The 26048-nt window shown below is 29.2% G+C and overlaps 2 protein-coding genes across 2 annotated transcripts; one reads left to right on the top strand and one right to left on the bottom strand.

The window, feature by feature from the left end:
* Positions 1-16991: 16991 nt before the first annotated feature.
* Positions 16992-18079, bottom strand: LOC108340353 (dof zinc finger protein DOF2.2). The gene has a single exon (XM_017577681.2). It carries the CDS (start codon positions 17972-17974, stop codon positions 17147-17149), a length of 828 nt encoding a protein of 275 aa, XP_017433170.1. The 5' UTR covers positions 17975-18079; the 3' UTR covers positions 16992-17146.
* A 4601-nt stretch (positions 18080-22680) lies between these two features.
* LOC108335154 (uncharacterized protein C6G9.01c) lies at positions 22681-24826 on the top strand. Its single transcript, XM_017571102.2, has 2 exons — positions 22681-22928; positions 24129-24826. Exon 2 carries the CDS (start codon positions 24145-24147, stop codon positions 24535-24537), a length of 393 nt encoding a protein of 130 aa, XP_017426591.1. The 5' UTR covers positions 22681-22928; positions 24129-24144; the 3' UTR covers positions 24538-24826.
* Positions 24827-26048: the final 1222 nt, after the last annotated feature.

Raw genomic sequence — 26048 nt, 5'->3', positions numbered from 1 at the left:
AAAATCTAGTAATGGATATTCACGAGTTAGATATCGTAATATCCATATCCACTCAATCAACAAGTAGATAATTAAAATACTTGTATCCAGTATTCATGGATGTCCATTCAAGATAGTCATCTAACATCTAGAACATAATTTACCTACAGATATCTATTAGTGTTCATTCTTTTGTCATTCTTTACCTAAACTTTGTTGATAATAAGAGGATCTCATTGACACTTTTAATAGACAGGATTATGAAACATACTTCCACCAATTTGAAAAAGTGTTATGGATGAGATTACGATAATCACAATAAACCAATTTGATGAAAATACTAAGCTCAATGAGAATGTGATAATATATAAATCAATCTTTACTTAATAGATGATGTTGTCTTATGTCGAGTCACATTGCTCAAAGGTGTCACTTTGAGTTGGTTTATATAATTACTCACATATTTCATAGAATATTTTGACACAAAGTTTGTCACAAGTTGACCTTATCATCTAACTTTTATCTTGTTAGTAAACATTGACTATAAAAGGAAGAATTGTTGTGGGTGTTCATGGAACGATTTGACAAATTAGCCCTAAACATAAAGGAACCTCAACCTAAAGGTGGCTTTGTACCATATGGTCATGAATTTTAAGTCTAAACGATTTTTTGACAACTTATACAATAAAGACAACATTCAATTTGGACAAGTTAAGACTACAAACACCAAATTCAGGCAATTGGAGGAATTTAAAGTCTTCCACAACAAAAGTCCAAGCTAAAACAAAACTAGTTAAGAAGAAAGTGTAAAAGAAAAAATGCAATCATAAATAACAAGTCACACTAAAAGTTTGAGAGTCTCTTGTCGTAAGGTCCACATGTAATCCCCTTAATACCAACTGTTTCAGGTGTGAGGTCAAGAACCTCCCAACGTCTACACAATCTCTCCAATAAAGTCGTCTGGTCTACATCCTCTGTCTTCGTCTTCACTCCACCGTCCGGAGGTATACCTACCAGAGGTTCTCCGATGCTTAAGTTAGTCGATTGTCCGTGTGGTATATCAATGTAACAGTAATAAATGCACAGTAATTGCGAACACCTACCTCTTATCTTTTGACATTGTATTTATAGTTTTCGACATGAGCTTGAGATTAGCGAAATCTTAATAACGGTCCAATCTCAGCCCAATATCTCTAATGACTAATTACCTTAATCTTTGTGTGGTAAGTCGAACGTCCTACATATGGTCGTGTCTTTGATCCAATTGTCTTAGCGTGTACTTGTTTGTTGAAGACGTCTGGTCCGACATGACATCAGTGTGTTTGTGTGACCGTTCAGTAATGATGTCGTGCACACCATTGACTTAAGTCGAGCGTGTTTGATTGTAGGGTGATGTCCTGGTTGGTCGACTCTCATTGTACACCAACAAAGCATGTATCATTGAAATGACTCTCAGTGCTAAATTAATTCTTAAGGTGTTCTCAATAACATTGAATATAAAGATACATAAGTCGACCTTACGAGTATCATCACAGATGTGGTCATGTGATAGAAGAATTTTTTAACTTTAAAGAACAAAATAGAGGAGCTTATATTAATACGTTGTGTTTGAAAATTCATCTAAAGGAACAATAATGAAGTCATTATACTAAAAATGGAAGATAATTACCATCAAAGTGTTGGTTAAACCTCCTTCAAGAATGGAAAAAGACACAAATTGTAATAAAAACCAACATCTCAAAAGACATAGTCATAAGAGATCTTATGAGAAGCGAAATCTCAACCAACAAATATTTATGCATGGTATTACTATAGAAGAAACTAAAAATAAAACAAAAAGATACTATAAAAAAGTAAGAAATAAAATTCATATTGTTTAAATGTAATATAAATTAAAATAAATGTTTGATTACTATTTTGGTACTGTATTTTGGATCTTGATTCATTTTTGTCCTGATATTTGTTTTTGGTTCAATAAAGTCCTGTGTTAAATTGATTCAATTTTTTCCTTTCCCCTTATATTTGTATAAAGGATGTTGAGAGAGTGATAAGTTGATAAAGGACATGTGTTAATATATTATTGTTTTATACTTATTTTTTATTTTTTGAATTTTATTTTAGTCTTGTTTTATTTTTTCTCCTTTTCTTCTCCAAATCCTCCAATCCCTGTAAGGTCTCTCTCAAGGCCATTGCCATAAGCTTTTTCTCCAACAGCCATGGTATTAAAAAAAAAAACTTAACATCCCTAGAGGAACTCAAATTCATTTCTTTCATTGATAGGATTCGGATCCTTACCCACTTAACCAATAATTCAACATTTTTTTCCACTCTTTATTCAAAAGTAATATATTGAAAAGGAAAACTACCATGATTAAATTACCTCAATGGAATCGAGTTTTAGGAGCAAGTTCATGGTTTTGAGAAAAACGATTGTGAAGTTGGCATGGGCATGACTGGAATAAGAGGATTTGAGACCGTTGAATGTGGATTTGATGGAAGTGAAGGTTCTTGATCCGCTAACATGGAAGGAGCAAAAATGAGTTTGGATAACAATGGTCATGGTGTTAAGATTTTTTAATGTAGAAGTGGCGGTGGTGTGGATAGCATAAACTGTTGGAGAAAAATTCGTTTATTACCTTGAGAGTGACCATAGAGGGATTACAGGGTTTGGAGTATTTAGCAAAGAAGGGAGAGAAGAAAGCAAGAAAAAAGATAAAAAAAAAAATCCATAAAAAAATGTAAAAAAAATAATTAATATATTAACACATGTCCGTTATATATAGTCAACTTAACGGCTCTCTTAAAGTTGTACAAATCTAAAGTAAAAAAAATAAATGGAATCAATTTAACACATAATAAGATTTAATTGAACAAAAATAAATATTAATTAAACTTTAATTTTTTTTTAAAATTTCACTTAAAATAACATATTTATTTATAAAAAAATTAAAATTATAGGTTCACTTCCATTAAAATTATATATTTTTTATTTTCTTACAATATATATATATATATACACATATTTATTTATTTATTTAAGACAAGTATATCTTTAAAAAATCATATTTTTTTTATCTCCACTATATAAGCATAAGAAAAAAAAAATCTAGTTTCGTTTTCTCCTCTGTCTCTATTGTTTTATAATCTAAACTCCTGAAAAAGTTACTTTTTTTTTCACTATTATTTATCTTCTATTGTTGTTTTTTAACGTCTAAACAAAACATTAATTTTTTTTATGAGAATAAAAAGGTAAAAAGAAATATATATAAATAATATATATTCTTTTGCATTGTTGGATAAAAAACAAAAGGAAAGAAAATAATTTGTTTAGTTTTATACAAAACAAATATATAAAATAATCTAAGTATTCTAAATTGAAAACATGGCCGTGTAAACAAGAATAATTTTGTGATAGTTTTTGTATTTACAAGGATTAGATGTTAGAGAGATTCTCTCTTGCATCACCACACCTTCTCATTCCATCTCTCTAAATTCTTTTATTTCTAAAAATATTCTTAGGTTAAAATTTTTTACTTTTATCAATTAGATTTTTTAATATTTTTTTAAATCCTAATTCTACCCTCTTTTATTAACTGCGCCACTCTACACTCCCACCCCTACATCTCTCTCCCTTTTCCATTTTTGTTTTCTCCCTTCTTCTTCCTTCCCTTTCATTTTTCATTTTGGTTTTGATTGTTCTCTTCCCCATTTTCTTTTTCGAGTAGAGCGGAGTTGTTTTATTTTGGATTGATTTCGTCTCCATCCAAGTTGGTTTTCTTCACCACTCTTTTGTATCTTTGTTTGCATGTTAGTTAATTTAATTTGTTTGCTTTGAATGTGTGTTGTGTAGTATGCTCGTGTTGTGGTTGTTATGTATTTGGTGTTGTCATTGGGGCTTCAACGGATAATGAGATCCATTAATGAATATGAGTATCTGTTCTAACGAATATCTCATTTATGTTATAATTTATGGGTTCTCAACTGTTTTATTTTTTTTCTTTATTAGTTTAATTTTTTTAGATTCATTTATAAAATATATTTATTTATTTAAATTTTTTTCATATTCTTTTATAATTTTTTCTATTTTTAGTTTTGAAATGAATTTTTTAAGTTTTAATTAATTACATAAATATTTTATATATTCAAATTATTTATATTTACTGAATTAAATATTATTAATTTAATTATAGTTAACGTTAACGGTTAGTAAATTTTTATTTGTAATTAATTACGTTATTTTATTTTATTTAAATAAAATTATAAAATTATTTTTATTTGTATTTAATTATGTAATTTTATTTTATTTGTAATTAATTACGTAATTTGTAAATAACATTATAAAATAATAAAACTTAAAAGGTTAACCCTTAAACGGAGTTGATATCCCTCTATAGATTTTCGTATTCATTAAAGGGTTCTCCATCTTCTTTTCACACCTGGACGGACCTCCTCCTGCATCACCACCGCCACCGGATCTCCTTCTTTCACCAGCACCACTACCACAGACCACCTTCTTGCACTACTTCTAGGAAGCTGCTACCTCCAAATAAGTAGAGAACCACGAGCACAAACAACACAATAGTAAGGTGACTGGCTTGGTACTGCTACTGTCACTCCATTAATTCAATGAAAAAGGGTTTCCTTCGGCCTGCCGTCGATTTAGTTGTAAATCGCTAGTTGGGTTTACCAATCAAGAAAGACATGGAGAAAGGAAATGTGATTTCCATTGTAGGGGTGCATATGAATTTATAGTGGAGATCGCTTTTAATGAGTGGTTGAACGTTGGTGAAAAACAAATTTTTTTTAAGCACCAACTTTAACTCTCTGACAAGGGGGTAAATGCAAGGATAAATGAGAAATGGAAAGGGGCAGGAAGAAGAGTGTAGTGGTATAAGGAGAAACTCTCTAAATGTTATTTTGTATTTGGGAGTGACAAAACAGTCCTACATAGTAGTCTATTTAAATTTGATGGATTGAGATTGAACTTTTCAACCCACCACCTTGACCCGTTTCACTTTGTCCCTCAATCCATTTTTTTTAAATAAAAATTAATTTAAAAGATTAAATTTTATTATATTAGTTAAAAAATACAAATATACACTAATAAACTAAAAGTTAAATATACTTACATAGTACTTTTAATATATATATATATATATATAACTTTTTTAAAATATAAAATTGAAAAATTGAAACTAGAAAATGTGAGAGCTAACACAAATTACGATTTGGTTTAATTGTTTTTTTTTATGATTTGACTGCAATATATCAAGTTGGTCCAATCTTTCAAAAATATTTTAATTTCGTTCAAATCTAGTTAAAAAATTTCAAAAAAGTTTTAATTTCGTCTATAGTTAAAAATTTTCAATTGCGCTCGTCTGATAAAATTTGTTTTAATCTAATCTTTTTCGTTTTAACTCTTTTTCTCTCTCCTATGCTACTTGTCCATGATCATATACTCTTTCAGCTTCCATATAAACTTATACTTAAAAGCATATTCCATATAAACTTATACTTAAAAGCATTAAAAGCATATGTGTAAGAGCAACGAGACAATAAATTACAGAATTTTATCAATTAATAATATTTAATTGCCGTTATTAATTTTAAAAGTTACTGAGTTACTGAGGTTACATTAACAAATACCATGGTATTGTGATTCTAATATTAATTTACTGAGTTACTACACTTAGTTAAACAAAAATATCTTATGAGACTTTGTAAAGTTATTAAAGAAATACAAAACATCCATTTTACTGGAAAAATAAAAGCTATCAGCATTACATTCTTCAACTTGCTAATTAATATTGTTACATAAAGAATCACTACATAAATTTCATTTTATAAATCTACAAAATGATATCGGTGTACATTTTGCGTGTTCTGCCAATAAATGGGCTAATATTTTTTAATATCCGAATTTTGACCGTAAAATTAAAATTAATTTATGTTCAAAACTTTAATATATTTTAATTTTTTAAAATTAAAAATTAAATAAATTTAATTCTTTTAATTAATTATATTAATTTTTTCATATGTCTCTATTTAGTTGACATTAAAATGAAAATATATTAAACATAAGACAAAAAAATTTAACCTTTTCACATATAAAAGATATAATATAATTAAATTAAAAAGATTATATATTTTTTAAGATCCAAATATAACAAAATATCAAATAATTTTGATTAAATGTAAAAGTTTAGAAACTAAGTCCTATTTAAAAAAATTAAAAACAATTTTTGAATTATTTTAAAATAACAAAAACTTCAATTAACGAAATCAAAATTTACCCATTATATTTGGGATCTTATTAAATTATTTGTTTAAGTACGATTCTGAACCATACTTAATGATGACATCAATAGATTCTAATAAATTTTTCATTGACCAACACAAACTAAACTCTTATATTGGTATCATAATTAACTGTAGTAAATAATAATAAAGAATAAAAAAAGTGTGAGTGAAAATATAACTGTTGAAAAACAATATCCAGGATATATTAAAGTTAGCACGGAAAAAGATAGAGAGTATATTGCTTTGTAGAAAAGTAGAAGAGATAGAAAAGTAGAAGACATAGAAAAGAAAGTTAACTTTGTTTCTCTTTGTTGATTGGAAATTGACTTGATTGAGATAAATTTTATCTAGACGAAATTGAAAATTTGAATGAAATTGAAATTTTTTTAAAAGATTGAATCAACTTATTACATTGCAGTCAAATCAAAAATAAAAAAACAATTAAACCTTAAAATTTTCATACCATTCTTCTAAAATGAGCAATCCTGTCTTATTCTATTTTTTGGCATACTAATAAAAAAATTACCCATTTTCCTACCACTACTTTCTCTTTGTACTAATTTTTTTTATGTTATCTTTGTTTTCACTCGGGGAGATGAATAATTAGAGACGCGAAAGTTAGTTATTTGTTTCTATAATTTTAAGATGATTTGTGAATTTTGAAAGGATAAGAGGGTGAGAAAATTGACCTTTGCATAATGAGGAGAATTGGCTTGAATGGAAGAGAGATTTACAATATTTATATTTTTTTGCACAAAAATGAAAAATTTATATCTTTTTAAATTAATGTTACATTTATAATTTGAAACTAAATAATATAAAAATATTTTTAATCTAAAAAACATATATAGCTAAATAAATAAATTAAAATATAATCATAATATTAATTTATAGAAATTTGTGGGTTTAATATATCTATATTATTAAGTTTTAGTATAATTTAAACGGTATTTTTAAGGAACTAGAAAATTACCATAGAGTAAAAGTGATATAAAAATAATGAAATTTGATTATTTTATTAAGGTTTAATTGGTTTTTTTTCCCAAGTTTTGCTGCATTATATCAAATTGATCCTACTTTTTAAAAAAATTTCAATTTCGTCTACACTTGGTATAATTTGCTTCAATCAAGTCTCTTTCGTTAAATATGCAAAACCAATGTTAATTTTGTGCTGACATGACAAAAAAACCTATAACACCCCGAATTAGGCGTTACAATTTATGTTCCATAAAATACATATATAATTTTTTTTTTAATTTCAACACCAACAAAATATTACGTTCTTTATTACAACACAAGTCTTCTGAAAATAAAATTCCACACAGTTCATAAACTTCTGAAATTTAAAATTTCACACAGTTCAGAAATTCAAACATAGATTTATTTTAAAAATTCCCTATGTCTCCTTTTTTCCCACAGATCTCTCATCTTCTAAGCAAGTCTAGAACCATCTGCTAATTCATCTGAAATAGTTTCTGCTCCCGTATAATATCACACATTATACGATCATTGCATTCACATACACAAACACAAACAGTAGGGTGAGCTAACCAAATCAAGAAATATACATTATCCACAATCTTACTAATATCACAAGTGTGGCAATCAGTCCAATACGTGCATCTCGAACATACTCAAGAACAGACTATTACATTGATACTATATAATATTTCTCAAGTCAGAACCAGCAATACATTTACTAGAGTCAATGCAACATATTATTAACCTGCCTACTTACCAAAGCAAAGCAGTCAACAATCCTTCTGTCTACTTACCAGAGTAGTATAACCATGTGATACTGACTACTTACCAAAGTAATCTAACGAGGTGATCTACTTACCAAAGTAGTATAACAAGGTGATATTGTCTACTTACCAAAGTAGCACAATAAGGTGATATCGTCTACTTATCAAAGTAGTACCATAAGATGATATTGTCTACTTACCAAAGTAGTACAATAAGATGATATTGTCTACTTACCAAAGTAGTACAATAAGATGATATTGTCTACTTACCAAAGTAGCACAATAAGGTAATATTGTCTACTTACCAAAGTAGCACAACAAGGTAATATTTCGCCTACTCACCAAAGTAGTACGGTTTATGTCAAATTAATCTCTCATTATCTCACCTACTTACCAAAGTAGCGTCCAACTTCAAACATCTTCCCTCCCGACTTATCAAAGTTGTAGGAAAAGAATAAATTTCGAATTTACAATTATGACAATGATTCTTATACTACCCATCAAATTTTACCATAAACTTATTTACAATTCATGATTTAACTCAAATAATTATTACCAACTCAGTAATATTCAATATAATTTTATATTCTAATATAGAATATATTATATTACTTATCTTCAAATTTTCAAAATACAACTATACATCCAATTTAAGAATATAATTATTCAAGAATTTATCCAATACAAATAAATTTACTATTTCGTGGAAAGATTACTCTTCACTCATAACAATAATTAAAATCTGAACCAATCAGACTAACAAACAATATGTTTAAATCATATGGTAAAATTTTCAGTCCAATCTAACGGTTAATGAGCCGGAAATCATAATTTATGTATAAATGATCCAAAAACATAAATTAAGCAATATTGAGATCCCTGAGAAGATACGAAACTAATATCTATAAATCTGTATCTTTGATTTAAAATCTGAACGGTCACAGTATGACACTATCTTTTAGAAACAACATATTAAAATTTCAGGGTAATCTAACGGTTAACTAAGTAGATATGGAGGTTTTACTGAGGTAACTCAGAGACAGAAGTTTAAGTGGTTCTCGGTTAAACTCAAAATGCGGAATGAATTCCTCTAAGCACAGACATCTAATTTCAAATCTGAACGGTCAAGATCACCTAATATGTTTTATGAACTACATACTAAAGTTTGGGCTCCATCTTACGGTAAATGGAATATATATGAAATTTTTATCATTATAACTTAAGAACAAAATTACAGTGTTCATCAAATATTTCAAACTTTCGAAATTTCTTTCTCTAAGCATAGACCTTCAATTACAAATCCGATCGGTCAAAGTGTATTAATATGTCTTAGGGATCCTATATCAAATTTTGAGGTTGATCTAACTGTCACATAGGTCAGAATCTATATTTTACCGAGACAACTTAGTAACAGAACTACAGGGGTAACTAATTTACTCAAACTTGCAGTATTTATTTCTCCAAGTACAGACTTCTAATTTCAAATCCGAACGGTCAAAGTTTAGTAATATGTCTTAGGATTCACATATTAAAATTTTAACTAAATCCAACGCTGAAAACAATTAATAGAAATTTGTCACCACAGTAACTCGAAAATAAGAAATTATAATCATGAAAACCAAATTTTACACAAGTCAATAGATAACTACCATTACCAAATTTTAACACATTCATACTCATATTCATGATCATAACAAGAAAGGATTAGCTCCCCTACCTCTTCTCCTTGCAAGAAATTCTTCACTCTTGATACTCTTAGACCACCACCTTTGCTTGTTTTCACTTTCAATTTCAAAGAAAATTCTAACTTAAATCCCACTTCTCTTTTTTTTTTCTTCTCTTATGGCCACAAGAAGCTTATATCAAGAGAATGAAGTCTCTTGGAAGATGCTTGCAGTAATACAATGGAAAGAAAAAAAAAACAAACAAATGAAAGGGATGGGTTCCCTTTACCAAAACATGCACCCATGTTTCATGAGAAACAAAACATCAACCTCCATGCTTTTCTTATTTTCCATATTAGTATTAATTTTTATTATTTAACTTATAATTATGTCCCTCCTTTTAACCAAAGATTTCCAACACAAATTGTATCAAATTCAAATAATTAATACAAGGAAAACCAAGCTAAACAAAATGGTAAAAAAAAAAATACAAACAATAATCTTTATCTTACATATGCAAAATATGTTTGAAATTAATTACACTAACCAAAAATTTATTTATTTATTATTATTATTTTTCATACTTTCTACATACTAATGGATACCATAATTAATTATTAAAAACCACAACATACATAAAATTACTTTTATTTTTCTATTGGTCTTACAAAACCTGTAACTTTTTTTTTTCTCCTTTATGTGACGCAGACCTTCTCTTTGTCAATGCTACTACATTCAAAATTTGTCTTTTTCATGTTAATAATAATAATAGTAATAATAATATTATTATTATCATTATTTTTTATTATTATTAATATTATCATTATTATTATTATCATATTATTATTATCATTATTGTTATTATTATATTATTATTATTATTATTATTTTTATTATTATTATTAGTATTATTATTATTTTTATTATTATTATTATTAGTATTATTATTATTATTTAAGATTTGAATTAATCATTACGTAAAAGCAAAAGAGAGAAACAAACAGAGGACAAAATGAGAACATGAAAAAAGTGGCAAAGGATCATTATTATTATCATTTAGGAATGTTTGGTATGTAGTAGAGTGTTTAAAATTTGATTGTGAGAATGAGAACATGAAAAAGACAAATTCTGAATCAAATCCTTTTTTTTGAAAAGTTTTAATATTTGGTATATAGTAGTATGTTTAAATTTTGAATGTAGTAGTATTGACAAAGAGGTGGCAGTCTATGTTGCAAAGAGGAGTAGAGGAAAGAGAAAAAAAGTTACAAGTTTTTTTTGTCATTTCAATATAAATTTAACACTCTTTCTGCATATGTAACAAAAGTGACTTGATTGAGACAAATTATATTAGGAAGTGTGGACAAAATTGAAATTCTTTTAAAAGGTAGCACCAAATTGACACACTGTAGCGAAACTAGGAACAAAGAAACCAATTAAACCTTTTATTAATAAAAGTTAGAGTTTGTAAATATAATAATTAGTTAATCAAACTTCATTTTACAAAGACTATTATCTCTCTAAAACTATTTATTTTTCTTCATCTGACTTCTTTATAAGATTATGATGAACCTACCCAATTGTTCTACAATAAAAGATTGTCATAGTACTTACTCATGGTGTTTAGAACTACAATAATATCTAATCATATTTGACCTGTTTCTTTAAATGAGCAAGTTCATCTTTTGTTTCTCTTTATGGTCTTTTAAGAAATTTGTAGCATGTGGAATGTTTTGAACTTGCATTTAGCATTTAATGACTCAAGATTAATCTCTGTTCTATTATGATTCTTAGAATGTGATCATATCATTGATTTAAGTTGTCAGTATTCATATATTGTTTCATGTGTGGATAGAGGAAGTGTAGTCTTATGTTGGGGACTTACAATCCATGTAAAAAAAGCCTATTATTAATATTTGTTCAAAACTTAACCTGCTTTATGATCTATGAATTGATTGGATTGAATAATTTCTTAATCGTTTTGTATTATATTAATGAAAATGATGTGTTATATTTATAGAGTATGTGTGAAATCATCGCTTTATTGGAATTTGAGTGTATTAATTTGGGGTTTCATTGATTAAGCTTTGATGATTGTTTTTTCTGGGTGATAATCTAATTAGTCATCATAACTTTACTAAACTCGAACTCATTTAGAGAATGTGGTTTAGAGCGGTGAGAGTTGAAAGAGATTCCTATAACAAAATTTGGGACAAAGAACTCCTCTTGTTGTGATGCTATAAGTGAATTAACCATGTCATGAAGGATTTACATATTGTATTTTATGGTTACACAATAGGTGTATGACTTCATGAGTATTCAACTCAATGCATAAATATTCTAGAATTGAGTCTAAAATGTACTATGTTAGAATTATAAGGTGTGATTAGTTAACAATGTATGTTACCTGTATAATGTGTGGATTGATATTTCTATTTTAATATTATGGATTTACACTATATAATTGTATAAAATGCTATTAGTTTGCCATGTTATTTGTTTTGTCTGGTTATGCTTTGTTATGATTGCTTTTTATGCATGAGCAAGTAATGATACATGTAATAACGAAACTCAACAATAGGATGAATGTGAATATAAAAAATGTTGTATTTTAGTAATCATATGTATATATGTATATAAATATTAGGTGTGGTGCAAGACCTTTTTTATAGAGATTTATCTCTCTTGTTTCAAATAACTTTTATATTAAGAAGGACTATATATACACAGTACATCTATATATGTCTCTAATTCTAATTGCATGGTGTGTTGTTAGATTACATAAGTTGTTTAATATTGAAATGGTATTACCCATCTAAAAGTAATATGTTTTAAAATTGGTATATTAAAGTTTCTAAGTATTCATTGTGCATGCAAATAAAAGATGACAATGCATTCTTTTCGTATATATACTAATTTGGAGAAGGAAAGTAATAATACATTTGCAAATATATTCACTTTTAATTCTTTACCTATATAAGAAAAGGCTAAAATCCTTATTTGTTCTTATTATTGTTTCAATTATTCAATTTGGTCTCTTTGTTTTTGGTATTTGTTTAATTAAGTCTGTTTTTTTTTTTTGTTAAAACCATTCATTCAGGGCCATTTATGTTGGATTGATGTTAACTTGTTTCCTTACATGTCACATATCAGTTTCTAGAATTTTCAATTTTTATTTTTTTTAAGTTTTCTTTTTCATTTGTCAGATCATTGCATGCCACGTGTCCGTATTACAATGTAATCTTTATATTTAAAATTTTGACTCAATTGAATTTCATCTTTCTTTTCTTTTAAATGGAATAAAGTTGTCCTTCTCTAAAATAAATCCAAATTAATAATTAAGTTTAATTACAACTTTTTATATATATATATATATATATATATATATATATATATATATATATTAAAATAATTTTTTAAAATTTATACATCAAATCACTTCACCATAAATTTATATTTTTTTAAAATGTTAAAATTTAAATGTAAAATGGTACTTGTAATTTTTAGATTTTAAAAATATTTGAAATAAATTTATAAATTCAATGTGACAAATACATTTACATCTTTTAACTCAATATATTTTACACATTTTTATTCAATATATTTTACATAGTTGTTACCTTATTTATAAGTTTAATGTGACATATATAAAAGTATAAAAATTACAAGTGCACTTTATATTTATATTTTTAATAATTTTAAAAAATTATAAGTTTAAAATATTATTTAACCACTTTAATAATGCTAAATAAGTCTTGTTGGGTCATATTACTTAGTAAATTTTTTGGGCCAACAATGTTGCCTCCCTAATCTCATAAGTTTGATTAGCATAAAGGTAATACTTGTTGCAACAATAATTAGCTCTTTGGTTGAGGTGTAATCGGCTTTATGTTTGCAACTGGATGGTCGTTTGACAATATTGTTTGTGTTGTCATTAATTTTGCATGTGGATTGACTATTTGGCCAGACAGTATTTGGTCGTCTTTGAATTTATAGGTGGATTGGTTGTTTGGCTAGATTGTATATGGTTGTCTTTGACCTTGCAAGTGGGTTGGCCATTTGGTTGAGTTGTGGGTGGTCATCTTTGACCATGGATGTTGTCTTAAGTGTTTAGGTAGGCTTGAGTGTCGTTTAAGTGGACTTAACTTGATGCTACCATCTAGGTAGGCTAAGGTGTCGCCTAAGCGAACTTAACTTATGTTATCGTCTAAGTAGGCTCAAGTGTCGCATTTGCGAGCTTAACATGGGCTACTGTCTAAGTAGGTTCGAAGATCGAGTTTGCAGGCTTAAGTATTTGTTACCATCTTGGTAACTCGGGTGCCATGTTTGTGAACTTCTGTTACTATCTAAGTAACTCAGGGTGCCATATTTGGGGTTTTTGTTATTGTCTAGGTAACTCAAGTGTCGCTTTTACTGGCATTTATCATTGTTTAAGTAACTTGGGTATTGCATTTGTGGGATTTAACTTATGTTATCGTCTAAGTAATTGGGTGTCACCTATGTAGGCTTTACTCATGTTATTGTTTAAGTAACTCGGTGCCTCGTTTGAGGATGTTATTTATGTTACCGTTTAGGTAACTCAGTGTCTCATTTGAGGGCTTTATTTACGTTACCCTCTAAGTAACCTAATGTCTTGTTTGAGGGCTTTTGGTGCCACATTTGTGGGCTTTATTTTATCATTGAGGTAACTTCGATGTTGCATTTGTGGGTTTATGGTGTGACATTTGTGGGTTTTATGCTTCCATCTAGTTAATTCAGATGTTGCATTGACAGGGTGTGCTGCGTTGCGTAGAGGAGGGAGAAATAAAAGTTAACGTTGTTTTTGTATATTTAACGGAAGGGACCTTGAAGCAAATTATACTACGTGTGGATGGAGTTGAAACCTTTTTAAAAGGTAGGATCAACTTGACACACTGCAGCGAAACTAAGGATAAAGAAAGTAATTAAACCAAAAAATTAATATATATATATATATATATATATATATATATATATAAATATAAGTGATTTAGTAGTAGATGAAAAATGTAGGTGATGTGGACGGTGATGTGGAGAGTGAGGTGTGAGAAGAAAAATAGGATAGTGAGGATGTAAAAAAAAGAGTGTTGGATTATTTTTTGCCATTGGGATAAGGGTTAGAAATGAAAAACCAAATAATATGATTTTGAAACAATTAAATAGGAGGTGTAAATAGTAAAATGAATAGTTTTTTTTTTTATTTTTTGTTTCCTTTTTTTATTTTTCTTTTTAGGCTATGAGATATATCAATATATGTAACAAAAACAATTTTGTTTCATCTTTTATTTTTATTTTACTCTTTTAACAATTTTTTAAAAATATTAATTTTAATTATTCGAACAAAATTGAGTATTGACAATAAGAATGAATCTTTGGACAAGAACCAATATATAAGTAGTGATTTGATGAATGCTTATGAGGATTGGAACACATAAAAAAATCTACCTATACAAAGCTTTTCAACACTCAAATAAATAAGAAATTATGAGTAAATATGAGAAAGTGTTATAGTTCTAAATAAAATACCATATAAATTTGTTATAAAAACTGATAATATCTAAAAAACATTAAATAATATCAATAAATATAATAACTTATATATATGTTAAATTAGCAAAATAATAATAAAAATATAATATTCTATTTAATTAATCATATATTTATTAATATATATGATATTAAAAAATATTATAATATAATCATGAAATTACATCAATAAACTACTAATTAATAATGTTACTTGATCATACTATTTCTATATTTGTTGGACCATGGTATATACAAATAAAATGAAAGTTATTTTTTTAGGAAACATGGAAGTTGTTTTTATTTTGTAGTTTTTTTTATTAAAACTTAAATTATTTCCAAAAATAAAATTAATATACTATAATTGAATAAACCAAATCCTTATAAATCTTTTCTATACCATATAGGGTAATCAGTAAATCTATCAAATCATTCTAAAATTTTGACAGCGACAATACCATTTTTGTTTATCATTCCTTATGAGTGTCGTTTTTGTCTTATGTATTTTTAGTTATTTTTTATTTTCTTATAAGCATTTAATATAAGGTTATTTAAACTAACGTCAGTTTTGTCAAATTCAAACCTTTATTTACCCCCAAAAAAGAAAAGGTTCAGATTTACCTAACTATTTTTTATCCACACAAAACAAATGTATAAGAATGAATACAGGGGCTATTTGATTAGGTGTTAGTCCCCATGTTAGCATATTATTATTCAATATGCTAATTTTAAAATAAAAATTAATATTAGTTAAAAAAGAAATTAAAGAAAAGGTTGATTTTTATAGCTATATCATTGACAATTATATGAGTATTGTTGATACATTTATCTACTACTATGCAGTGATGATAAATAAGACAAAAAATAAAGGTCCAAAAAAAATACTTTTTACTTTACAAAAAAGTAAAAAGTACAGTAATATGGATAGATACATTTATGATCGAAAGAACATATAGCAATGTACAATACTCAAAATGTTAAATTATTGTATGATACTCAAAAATATTAAATTATTGTATAATACTCAAAACAAATAATGGTTTTAATAAAAAAAAATATTAAAATAATGTTTTAACTAGTACGAAGTGGACTGTAAGATTCATAAAATTAAGTTTATCACTCATTTTAATTATCTTAACATTATAATAAATTTTTGCATGAGCTTTAAATCTTAAATCTATGCAATATTAACAAGTTTCTTAGAATTAATTTTAAGCGACTAGGCGCAGTAAAGAAGAAAAAAAAGGCACAATTATATTGCGTAAAAAACGGAACTAAAGTTAAGCATTTAGATTCTCGACCTACATGTAAAGGTGAAATGATTTAGTAACCCCCACTTGCACAATCAATGGGGAACAAACTTTTCCATCAACTTTTCTAACCAAGATTTAACCTTTTTCATGCCTTCACCACATAATTAGTACCCTTAATCCTCGTTAATTATCAATCTACTTCCCTTCTAAACTAGTTTGCTTTTAACAAAACAGAGGATCATAAAAAAGAAAAAAAAAAAACTAGCTTTACCTTATACCATCATATTCAATCGTAACTAAAGAAACAAAACGGCTATGATTGCTATTGCGAAGGACACCAAGTACTTTTTTAGTTCTTTTGACAGTATCCTTCACTATTTTCTTTTTTTGAAATACAAAAATTCACTTTTATTTAGACCATAATAACGATGTCAAATGACTTTCTCCTGTTACTAATGCTAATGATCCGTTTACATAAACTACAAACATAATTAAATCCTCTTGCATTGATCACTCAAAAACATAGTTTAATTAAATGATATAAATACACATCCCGCAACCTTATTATGATACTAGAAGGAAAAATAAAAATCAAACACATGAAGGTGGTGACAGGACAATGCAGTTATTCTCCATGTCTGCACTTTTAGCTAGTTGCAATGGATTATTGAGGAGGACGGTACCCTGGAGGATGAAGCCAATGATTTGGGATCAAAGAGGAAGAAGAACCACCTTTGACATTGTTGCGATCAGAGTTTCCACTGATGGAAGTGGCGTTGATAGTAGCACTCCAAAAAGAGACATCAGAACCAGCCGTAAGGTTTGTACTTGAAACATCACTAATCAAGCTTTGTGCTGCTGCAGCAGCACTGCCACCAGACACGTTTGATGGAAGCAAACGTTGTGGTGCAGGATAGAGAGATTCCATCCTCTCTCTGATTCCCACGTGATGGAACCGAGGAGGAAAAGAAGCAGCAGCAGCAGCAGCGTTGAAGCCAGACAGAAGAGGCAAAATAGAAGAAGAGCCCGCAACGTTCAGGTAGTGATTGAAAGGCTGCGATGGGGTCAGAGAATGAAGCGTTGCCAGAGAAGACAAATACCCTCCTCCTCCACCACCACCACCGCCACCTCCACCACTACCAAGTTGATAGTAAGGGGTAGTTGAGTGAGCCATGGTGAGTGACGGAGAAGGGTTCACCAAATCTGAGTGTGGCTGTGTGAGTGAATTGGAGGGTGAAGAATCTGTTTTGCCACGTTTGGCCTTACGGGAAGCACCACCAACGGGTATGTTCCTGAAGGTTCCACCCTGCGTCCAGTACCTTTTACACGTTTTGCAGAAGTGGCGAGGCTGCGAGAGACTATAGTTGTTGAAGTAGCAGAATTTGGTGTTGGTGGAATTGCAGCGAGGACATTTGTGCTGCGGTTTTGGCGGTGCAGCAGGAACTGCAAGATGAATTTTTGTATTTTCTTCTCTGCCTCGATGATGTTCCATATCTTAGCGTAGCGTGCTTTGTTCTCTCTGCGTGTGGATGGGGATAATTTTGGTTGTATTTATATTTGTGTGTACTATGAAATGGTTGGTGGCATGGATTCGAAATAAAAGCGTGTGGTGTTTCAGATATCGGGGGCTGTGTAATGGCGCCACGTGTCGAATGTGTTTTTCGATTGGTGTATAGTTGTCAAAAGGGCAAGGCGATGATTACATGATGGTGCATGGTTTTTACTGCCTCCCCAGAGAGAAGCCAAAAAAGAAGGAAGCAAATCTCTCAAATTTAATATGAATGTTATGAGTATCTGAAACTGGGTGTTGGAATTAATTGAGGAGGATCTTGTTAAATCTGAGTGGGTTCTGGGGATCTATGTTTAATAAATTTGGGAGGAGTGAAGTGTAATTGAAATACGAAAGGAGAAAAGAAGAGAGAAGGGAAAAAATGGTGTTTATGCAAAATTGGGTGAAGGGGATTGATGTGAAATGTTTAGAAAGTGGAAAAATGAAGGGTCCCAATCTGAGTGTTTGAAAAAGGGAAGTTGGATTGAGGATTTGGTGAGAGAGGTGTCAGATTATGATAAAAGTATAAGCAGAATAAATGGGGTAGATTGTGGAGTCCCTTCTCTGGCCAACTAAGATCACATCAAAATGGAATTGAAATAATGCACTCAAAAGCTGTTGAGGTTTCTCAGCACAAACCTTGGAAACAAAGGGGAAACACAAACCACCTGAAACTTATTTCACACGATTGATCCTTCTCTATCACCTCTGACTCATATTCAACTTTTTTTTTCCAATTTCAAACATTCTATTTAATAATTAAACAATACATTTTAAACAAATTTACCGTATATTATCATATTATAATATTCATTATTAATTTTACCTTAATTTCAAGATACAATTCAAATATATCAACTTCTACGTATAATAATTTATAAAATTACTAACTTTGAATTAATGTTATAGCAACCAAATATGATAAGTTTGTTCTTTATAAATCTTTTTTTTTTGGTTGGCTTGGTGCTACTGAATTGTATGATCCTATGATCTTCAAAAATATTCTTTCTTCTAAAGTTGTTCATGCTTAAATTTAATGCGTGATATCTCTCATTCATGTTTATAATGTTTTGCGAGAAATTCTCTTTTGTAAAACACTCTGGATTTGGATATAATAGTAAAAATTTGGTTCTCAGAAAGTGACTAGGAATTTTTTTTGTTCCTCTAAGTGAAAATATTAGATTTGCGAGAATTTCATTGTTCTTGCCAAGCTAGAAGAATTAATGTGTATGCTTTATGTAGTATTTTTGTAATATCTTAGTAAAATTTCTTAGGATAAGGAGATTCAATCTAGAAGAATTAATGTGTATGCTCCATGTAGTATTTTTGTAATATCACTTTTTTGGGTGCCACATTACTCTTAAAATCTTATCTTCGTTTCACCGAGAGTTTTCAAATTCGATTTTTTTTTCTCTCCCAATGATATTTTTATAATTTGTCAAAGTTTTAAGTAGTTCTAGTGTGAAAAAATATTGTCTAGTCGTTGTTATTTATATTTTTGTATGGTGTAGAGACTATGAAATTATGATAGGTTTCAAACTTTGATGTGGTCCATTATGATGGACTCGCACACTCGGATGAAAGTCTAGCCATTGCGGAGGAATTGAAGAGTGTGGAGGAGAAGAGTGATAAGAGAGAAAAGAGGGACAAGAAGGAGAAGAAAAAGCTAAAAAAAGTGAAAATAAACCTAATATGTTACACTTAATTACTTTTCAATGACATTAATAATGAAAGATATCACGTTAACTCTATTTTAAAAAATATAAAGTCAATTAAGTTAGGAAGTATAAGAATAAAAATAAATCATAAATCTAAATATAAAAAATCAAATTACTAATTAAGTTTAAAAAAAATAAAATAAAAATCTATCAATTTGAAGATTTGATTAAAAAAATATTTTTTTAATAATATTTATGTTTATTTCTTTTTATTATGAATTAAATATAGTATTATGTTAAATTTTATATAATTTTTGTAGGTTTTGTATCATGGAAGGTACTCTTGTATTATTTGATACAATTGCAGCATACCTTTTGAAAAAAAAAATTCAAAAGACTTATTAGATTCCGTTACGACGGTCAATTAAAATCATTGCATCTCTTTGCTTATAAATCTGGTTTGACGGCTATTAAGGTACTTGAATACAAGATAATTATGAGTATTATGTTTGATTGATTGCAACCCATACATTATTAAACATTCTTAATTATTTACATGAGCTTGAAATGTTAATTTGATTTAGTAACACTTAATTTTTTTCAAAGCATCTTTTAAAAGTTGAATAAAAACATTTAATTTTATCAATTAAAAAATAATAATATCTTGATATGTTCATTCATAAAAAGAAAAAGATATGGATCAAGATAAAGGAAAGAAAGAAAGAAAAACTTTCAAGGAGTAGAGACAATAGGAAAAAGAAATAATAAAAGGAGGTTATAAGGTTTTGTAAGCTCTATAGAAGTTTTGAATGAGATGTTTCTTAAAGATGGCCTTTTCTTTGTCAGTTGACCTAAAAGGATCATCCTTTTCGATAAACAGAGGAGTAAGAAAATATATGGATCAAAGTAGCACAGCAGAATGGTGATAAACTAGATTTCTATATGTGGGAGGTACATGAGAAGAGTTATCTTACTCAAGACATGATGGTTGATACGTCATAAAGAGTTCTTTAATGCAACAGACATGTCATCTTGATGAGGATTAGTTAAGAGCATTTTGTGATCTTCAAAAGCTAGAGGTGAGGTTTTGTACAGAGGAAAAAGGTAAGAGACAAAAAAGATTAACTCTTTGTTCACTTGAATGAATTTGAGGGAGAATGATTGACTGGATTTGAGAGAATTTGAAGATAAATTTTATTGTTGTTTATTTGAGTGAATTTGGAGGTAAGTGAGAGTGGATTCGGAAGCAACGTTTATAAGAATTAGTGTAGGATTTGATTGATGTGACATATTAAAAAAATTTACTTCCAAATCCACTCTCTACTACCTTCAAATCCACTAAAATAAACAACAACAAAATTTATCTTCAAATCTTGTCAAATCTATTCAATCACTTTCTCTCAAATCTATTCAAGTGAACAAAGCCTAAGTGATCGTGTTTATGTGATTCGTAGGAACATACATGAATTCCTGTATATTGGAGTTGTTTTAGACTTTCTAGAACGGTTTGGTTTTCTGTCAGGTAAGGAAAGCTAATAATTTCTTTAATTTCATGTTAAGAAGTATGTAATTATGTTTGATAGAGTGTGAAATGTATACTTACCTGAATTTGTTACAATTTGAGTGAAGTGTATATCCTGATGAGTAAATAATTTCCTATTAATGATTTTTGTAGTGTATAATTGTGAAATGATGCTTGATTGAATATGTCATGTCGCTATTTTGGAGTTTTAGGAAGTATAAGTCTATTACAGAGTTGAAAGTAGTGAAAATGGAGTGTTGTTGAATTGATTTTCATTCTAAATTGAGGTTTTAATAGTTGAATTTTTAGTAGAGTGATTTTAGAACTATAATTGATGTTGGAAAGTTGTTTTTAGATCATTACAAACTTGTTTAGGATTTTAATTAACTATAAATATGATGTTGAGTTGGTAATTAGCTAATAGGTTGAGTTTAGGTTGTTTTTTGTCCATTTTAAAGGTTTTAATAGATGAAAATCTAATGAAGTAAGTTTATGATAAACTCAAGGTGTAGGGTTTGTTTTAAGTCAATTGTGACTTGTTTAGATCCTTAGTTTGCTAAATTATGGTTTATAATGTATAGAATTGGTTATAAGTGTTTTTGAGTGGTTGGGTTGATCTAGTGCATTTTGTTTTTGACTAAATGATTAAAGAGGTACTCAATTTTATCAATAAAATGTTTTTGCATCAATCCTAGTGTTAAAGAAGTCAATTTGGTCATTTAGATAGATCCAAACACCATTTAGATCAGAACAACAAGTTCTTGTCATCTGTATGGTGCGGAATGACCTTGTGTGGTGCTCAACGCTGCCAAAACAGTAAGCTCCTATACTCTAGGGCGCTAAGCACTCCATTTTTGTGCTTAGCGGCATTTTTACAATGGGTTTTGGGCGTTGGGCGAGTTAATACGGCACGTTGGTGACTCTTTGCGATTTCTGACACAGTGGATTGTGGCGGCACATGATGGAACTCATGGTGACAAGTTGGTCCAATGAGGTGGTTATTAGCCTGAGGGACATTGAAGGTGACACAAGGAAGGAGAAAGAGAATTAAAGTTTCTAATGGAGGAGACAAAACTGCTTCTCATTGGTTGATTGAGTGTGTAACGTCATTTAAAAAACCACATCAGCATTACACATAAACATAACACTTACCTCTTTGGATAAAATAAGGATCTAATTGAAATGAAAAAAAATTAAAAAACTTATTTGAGATTTCCACTAAAAAAAGATTCCACGAATGATTAAATTAATTAAATTTTTTAATTTGTTCTTTTACTTCTATATAATTTTAATATAAGTATAAATATAATAAAATAAAGAATCTAATTATTATTTTAATAATAGTATATAAGAAAATAAATGTGTATCTCCATTTTAATATTAAAATTAGTGTATATATAAGTTATACATATATATTACTCATTATGCAAAGTAGACAGATGTCATATAAGTTAAACCCATTTTTGAAATTAAGAGTAAGGATTCATGGACCTATTAGCCCATTCATGTTTTCCCAAATTTTCTAACCCTAACCCAACTCTTATCACTCTCGGAGCATCTTTCTCACATCCCCCACCACAGGCATCAACGCCCACGCGCCGCTGCCGTTGTTCCTGCCGCCACCATTACCGCGAAGACTCAGTTACGCAGCTCCGCTAATCGTCGGCGTGAACGACGCCCTCTCTGCATTCTAAAGTTGTGTCTGTCGTCGCAACAGGTTGGTCCTCCACTTCCCTTCCCGACTTCTCTGAGTTGTTCTGGTTTCGATATACGATATTGTTTGTTGAACTTCGTTTTGTTTTTGAGATTAAACTTCCTGTAACAGATATGGATAGTAAATCTGAATTGGGATTTTAATGATTTTGAACAACTTTAGCTTCTTTGTATATGCTTAAAGAAACAGAGATTTTTGCTTAAAACGTTTATATTTTTTTGTTATAGCATATCCTCGCAGCAGGGTTTCAAGAGAATGAAATACCAGAGCTAACTTCTCTCTTAACAATCGTTGGTTTCCCCTGGCTCGTGCATTGTATAACGCTTCCCCTCTTTTTTTTATCCTTTGAAATTTTATATAGCACTTTCTGATTTCGTATAAATACAGTTTGTGCAAATTTGTCTTTAGTTAGTGATCACTGGTTTTTAGTTAAATGGTAATTCTGTGTTATGGCAAGAATAAAATACCTGTTGTAGCCTGCCCATGGATGCAGGGATTAAGTCTAATAATACTGATTCTGACAGCAATTGGACTTAGGGAGTTCATCCTAATCTTAAAGTTGATTTCATTGTTGACACATTAGCAGAAGGAAACTACTGGGAATTTTATACACTCCCAATCTGAAATACCATTTAAAACTTTGGTTCTCTGTTTGAATGGAATATCTGCTGTTGATTATGTTAATATTGCAGAAATTCTGATTGCTGCTCTTTGCCAATTCAATTAAGGGTAATAAGTCATCAGAACTTCGGATAAAGCATTAGCCCTTAATTTTATTGGCCAACGTAGCAATATGGATATTGACCGGAGTTATATTTCTGTAAATTAGTGATTTTTGGGTCCAAATGGTTAGTGGATTTTAGGAGAACGATCAGCTCTTTTTAATTTTCATTCTTTGCTTTTTTTCTGTTATTGTATTTTGTTCTATTTTCTTCTTTACTGTTAAAATCTGATAATATTAGTGTTTTATTTGGGTTGGAATTTTTCCTCTTTCGTTTTACATTTCATAAAATGTACCTATACATCCTTTTCTCTTTGATGAATATCCAAAACGAGAATCCAAATCTTGAATGAAAAAATGCTGGACCTTGCAACTGAGGTTCAAAATCCTTGTCCTATATCGTCTTAACTGGGGAACTGTTTTTCTTCTTTTTTTTTTGTTGAATAATTCAGTTCTGACAAAGGTTGTGACGTGATATGCAGCTTTCTTTTCATTTCAATGACGAAGAAGAGTTCTAAAACAACACCAAATCAGTTGCAGGAGAATACTGTTGCAAAAGAGGAGAAACCCTCTTCTACACCAAAAAAAGCATGTAATGAAATTGATGAAATATTTGCTGGAAAAAAGAGGAAGAAGTCTGAAATGAAAAACACTGGAAAATCTGACGGAGTAAATAAGAGTACTGATAAAACAAAGGAGAAGAAGAAGAAGAAGAATGTGAAGAGGAAAACAGATGGATCAGACGATGGTGAGTTTGCAGACCGACCTTCTGGACCAAAAAGAAAAACCGAGGACGGGTTTACCATCTACACTGAAGATGAGTTAGGTATTAATAAAGCTGATGCTGGAAATACCCCTCTCTGCCCATTTGACTGCTCTTGTTGCTTTTGATGGTAATTGTATAATGTTATATGCACTCAATTCCTTGCTCTGGTAATTGACAGTGTTGGGGTTGTCACTTACAGTCTTGGATTTGTAAGCTAGGGGGCATAGCTTTTTACTTAATTATATTTATAGTTGGGCAAAACTTGAATTCTCTAGATCTAGATACGATACCTTGGGTGATTTCAGCTGGAATTTTGCAGCAGTTATTTCCTCCCATGTAGCACAGTTGTTCATCATGCATGGCACTTATGCTTGTAAGTTTGAGAATGTTTTAAAAGCGGGGAGTGTTCTGGGCGTATGATTTTGTCTCAATTTTTAATATTCACCAAACCCAACTTCTTTATGAGTTCTATATATATATATATATATATATATATATATTCTTTTTAATTATCATGTATATTTACTTTATTGAAACCTTGATGATCGATGCTATCAGTACCTTTCCTTGTAACCACATAAGTTGAACAAGAATGTTTGCACAAATAGGTGTTTTGGTTATAGTATTTCAAACTACAAATGTTTAGCCGCAACAGGGAATGTACTTATCACTCTACATGGAGGACACCACGGAATTCGTACTCAAACATCAATTAACTCCATGTCAGTAGGTGTGTTTTGTCCCACGAATCATTTGTCAGTCATTTTCAAAATTATTTGTGATTTTATTTATTATATTATTTTTAATTTTTTATAACTTTTGTTCCAACATAAAAGTTATAAAGTTTACATTCTAAAAGTTTTGTATTTATTGGCGGAAAAAATGTTTTTGAAATAGAAAAATGTTTTTTTTTTTACTTTTGTAATCTGTAATCATGTTTCAATAGAAAGGTTTTATAGAATCCAGATTTAAAGTCGTGAAAATTTCAAGTAGATCTCTGGGAATTATGTTCTTTCTCAGTTTGGTATTTGGCATTGGTGAAACTGTGTCAACCTACTTGAAATATAACACTACAACCTTCAGCTTGAATGTATCTTAGCATTCTCTATTAAAGGTCTCAAGCAAACTAAGAATTTTCTTGTCACACTTTGAATATAATAATTATATACGAATCTAGTGTGCATGCATTAATTTTCAATCAGCACTAGAACTCTTTCAAGCTTGTTCAATAAAAAAAGAAAGTAGTACTTTGCACTAACCTATCAATTCAATTTGATCCGAACTGTTATCAAACTTTTTTTTGTTTTAATATTCACTTAAAGATATGATTTTTTTTAATTACTTTATATTAGTAATAAAATATTTTTAGAAGCATGATGTATTTTCAATAAATTTTTAATTAAAATATTTATTTATAAAATATAGTTTAATTTAAGTTTTAAATATTGTTTATTGAGAGATTTAATGATACATAATGGAGTGATTATCCTTGCACCTCACCTGTTTCTTCCTACACCTCTCATTTTACACATTTACCCTTCATTTATTAAAAGTCAAACGAAAATTGAAAATTAATGATTACTTATGATTTCTTAACCACTAGCAACCCTTCTAACTCCCAACAATCCTAAATGCT

This window comes from Vigna angularis, chromosome 1, assembly GCF_016808095.1.
Source record: "Vigna angularis cultivar LongXiaoDou No.4 chromosome 1, ASM1680809v1, whole genome shotgun sequence".
Taxonomy (NCBI): domain Eukaryota; kingdom Viridiplantae; phylum Streptophyta; class Magnoliopsida; order Fabales; family Fabaceae; genus Vigna; species Vigna angularis.
Note: the sequence above shows the minus strand (reverse complement) of the source record. Positions and strands in the feature narration are given on the sequence as shown.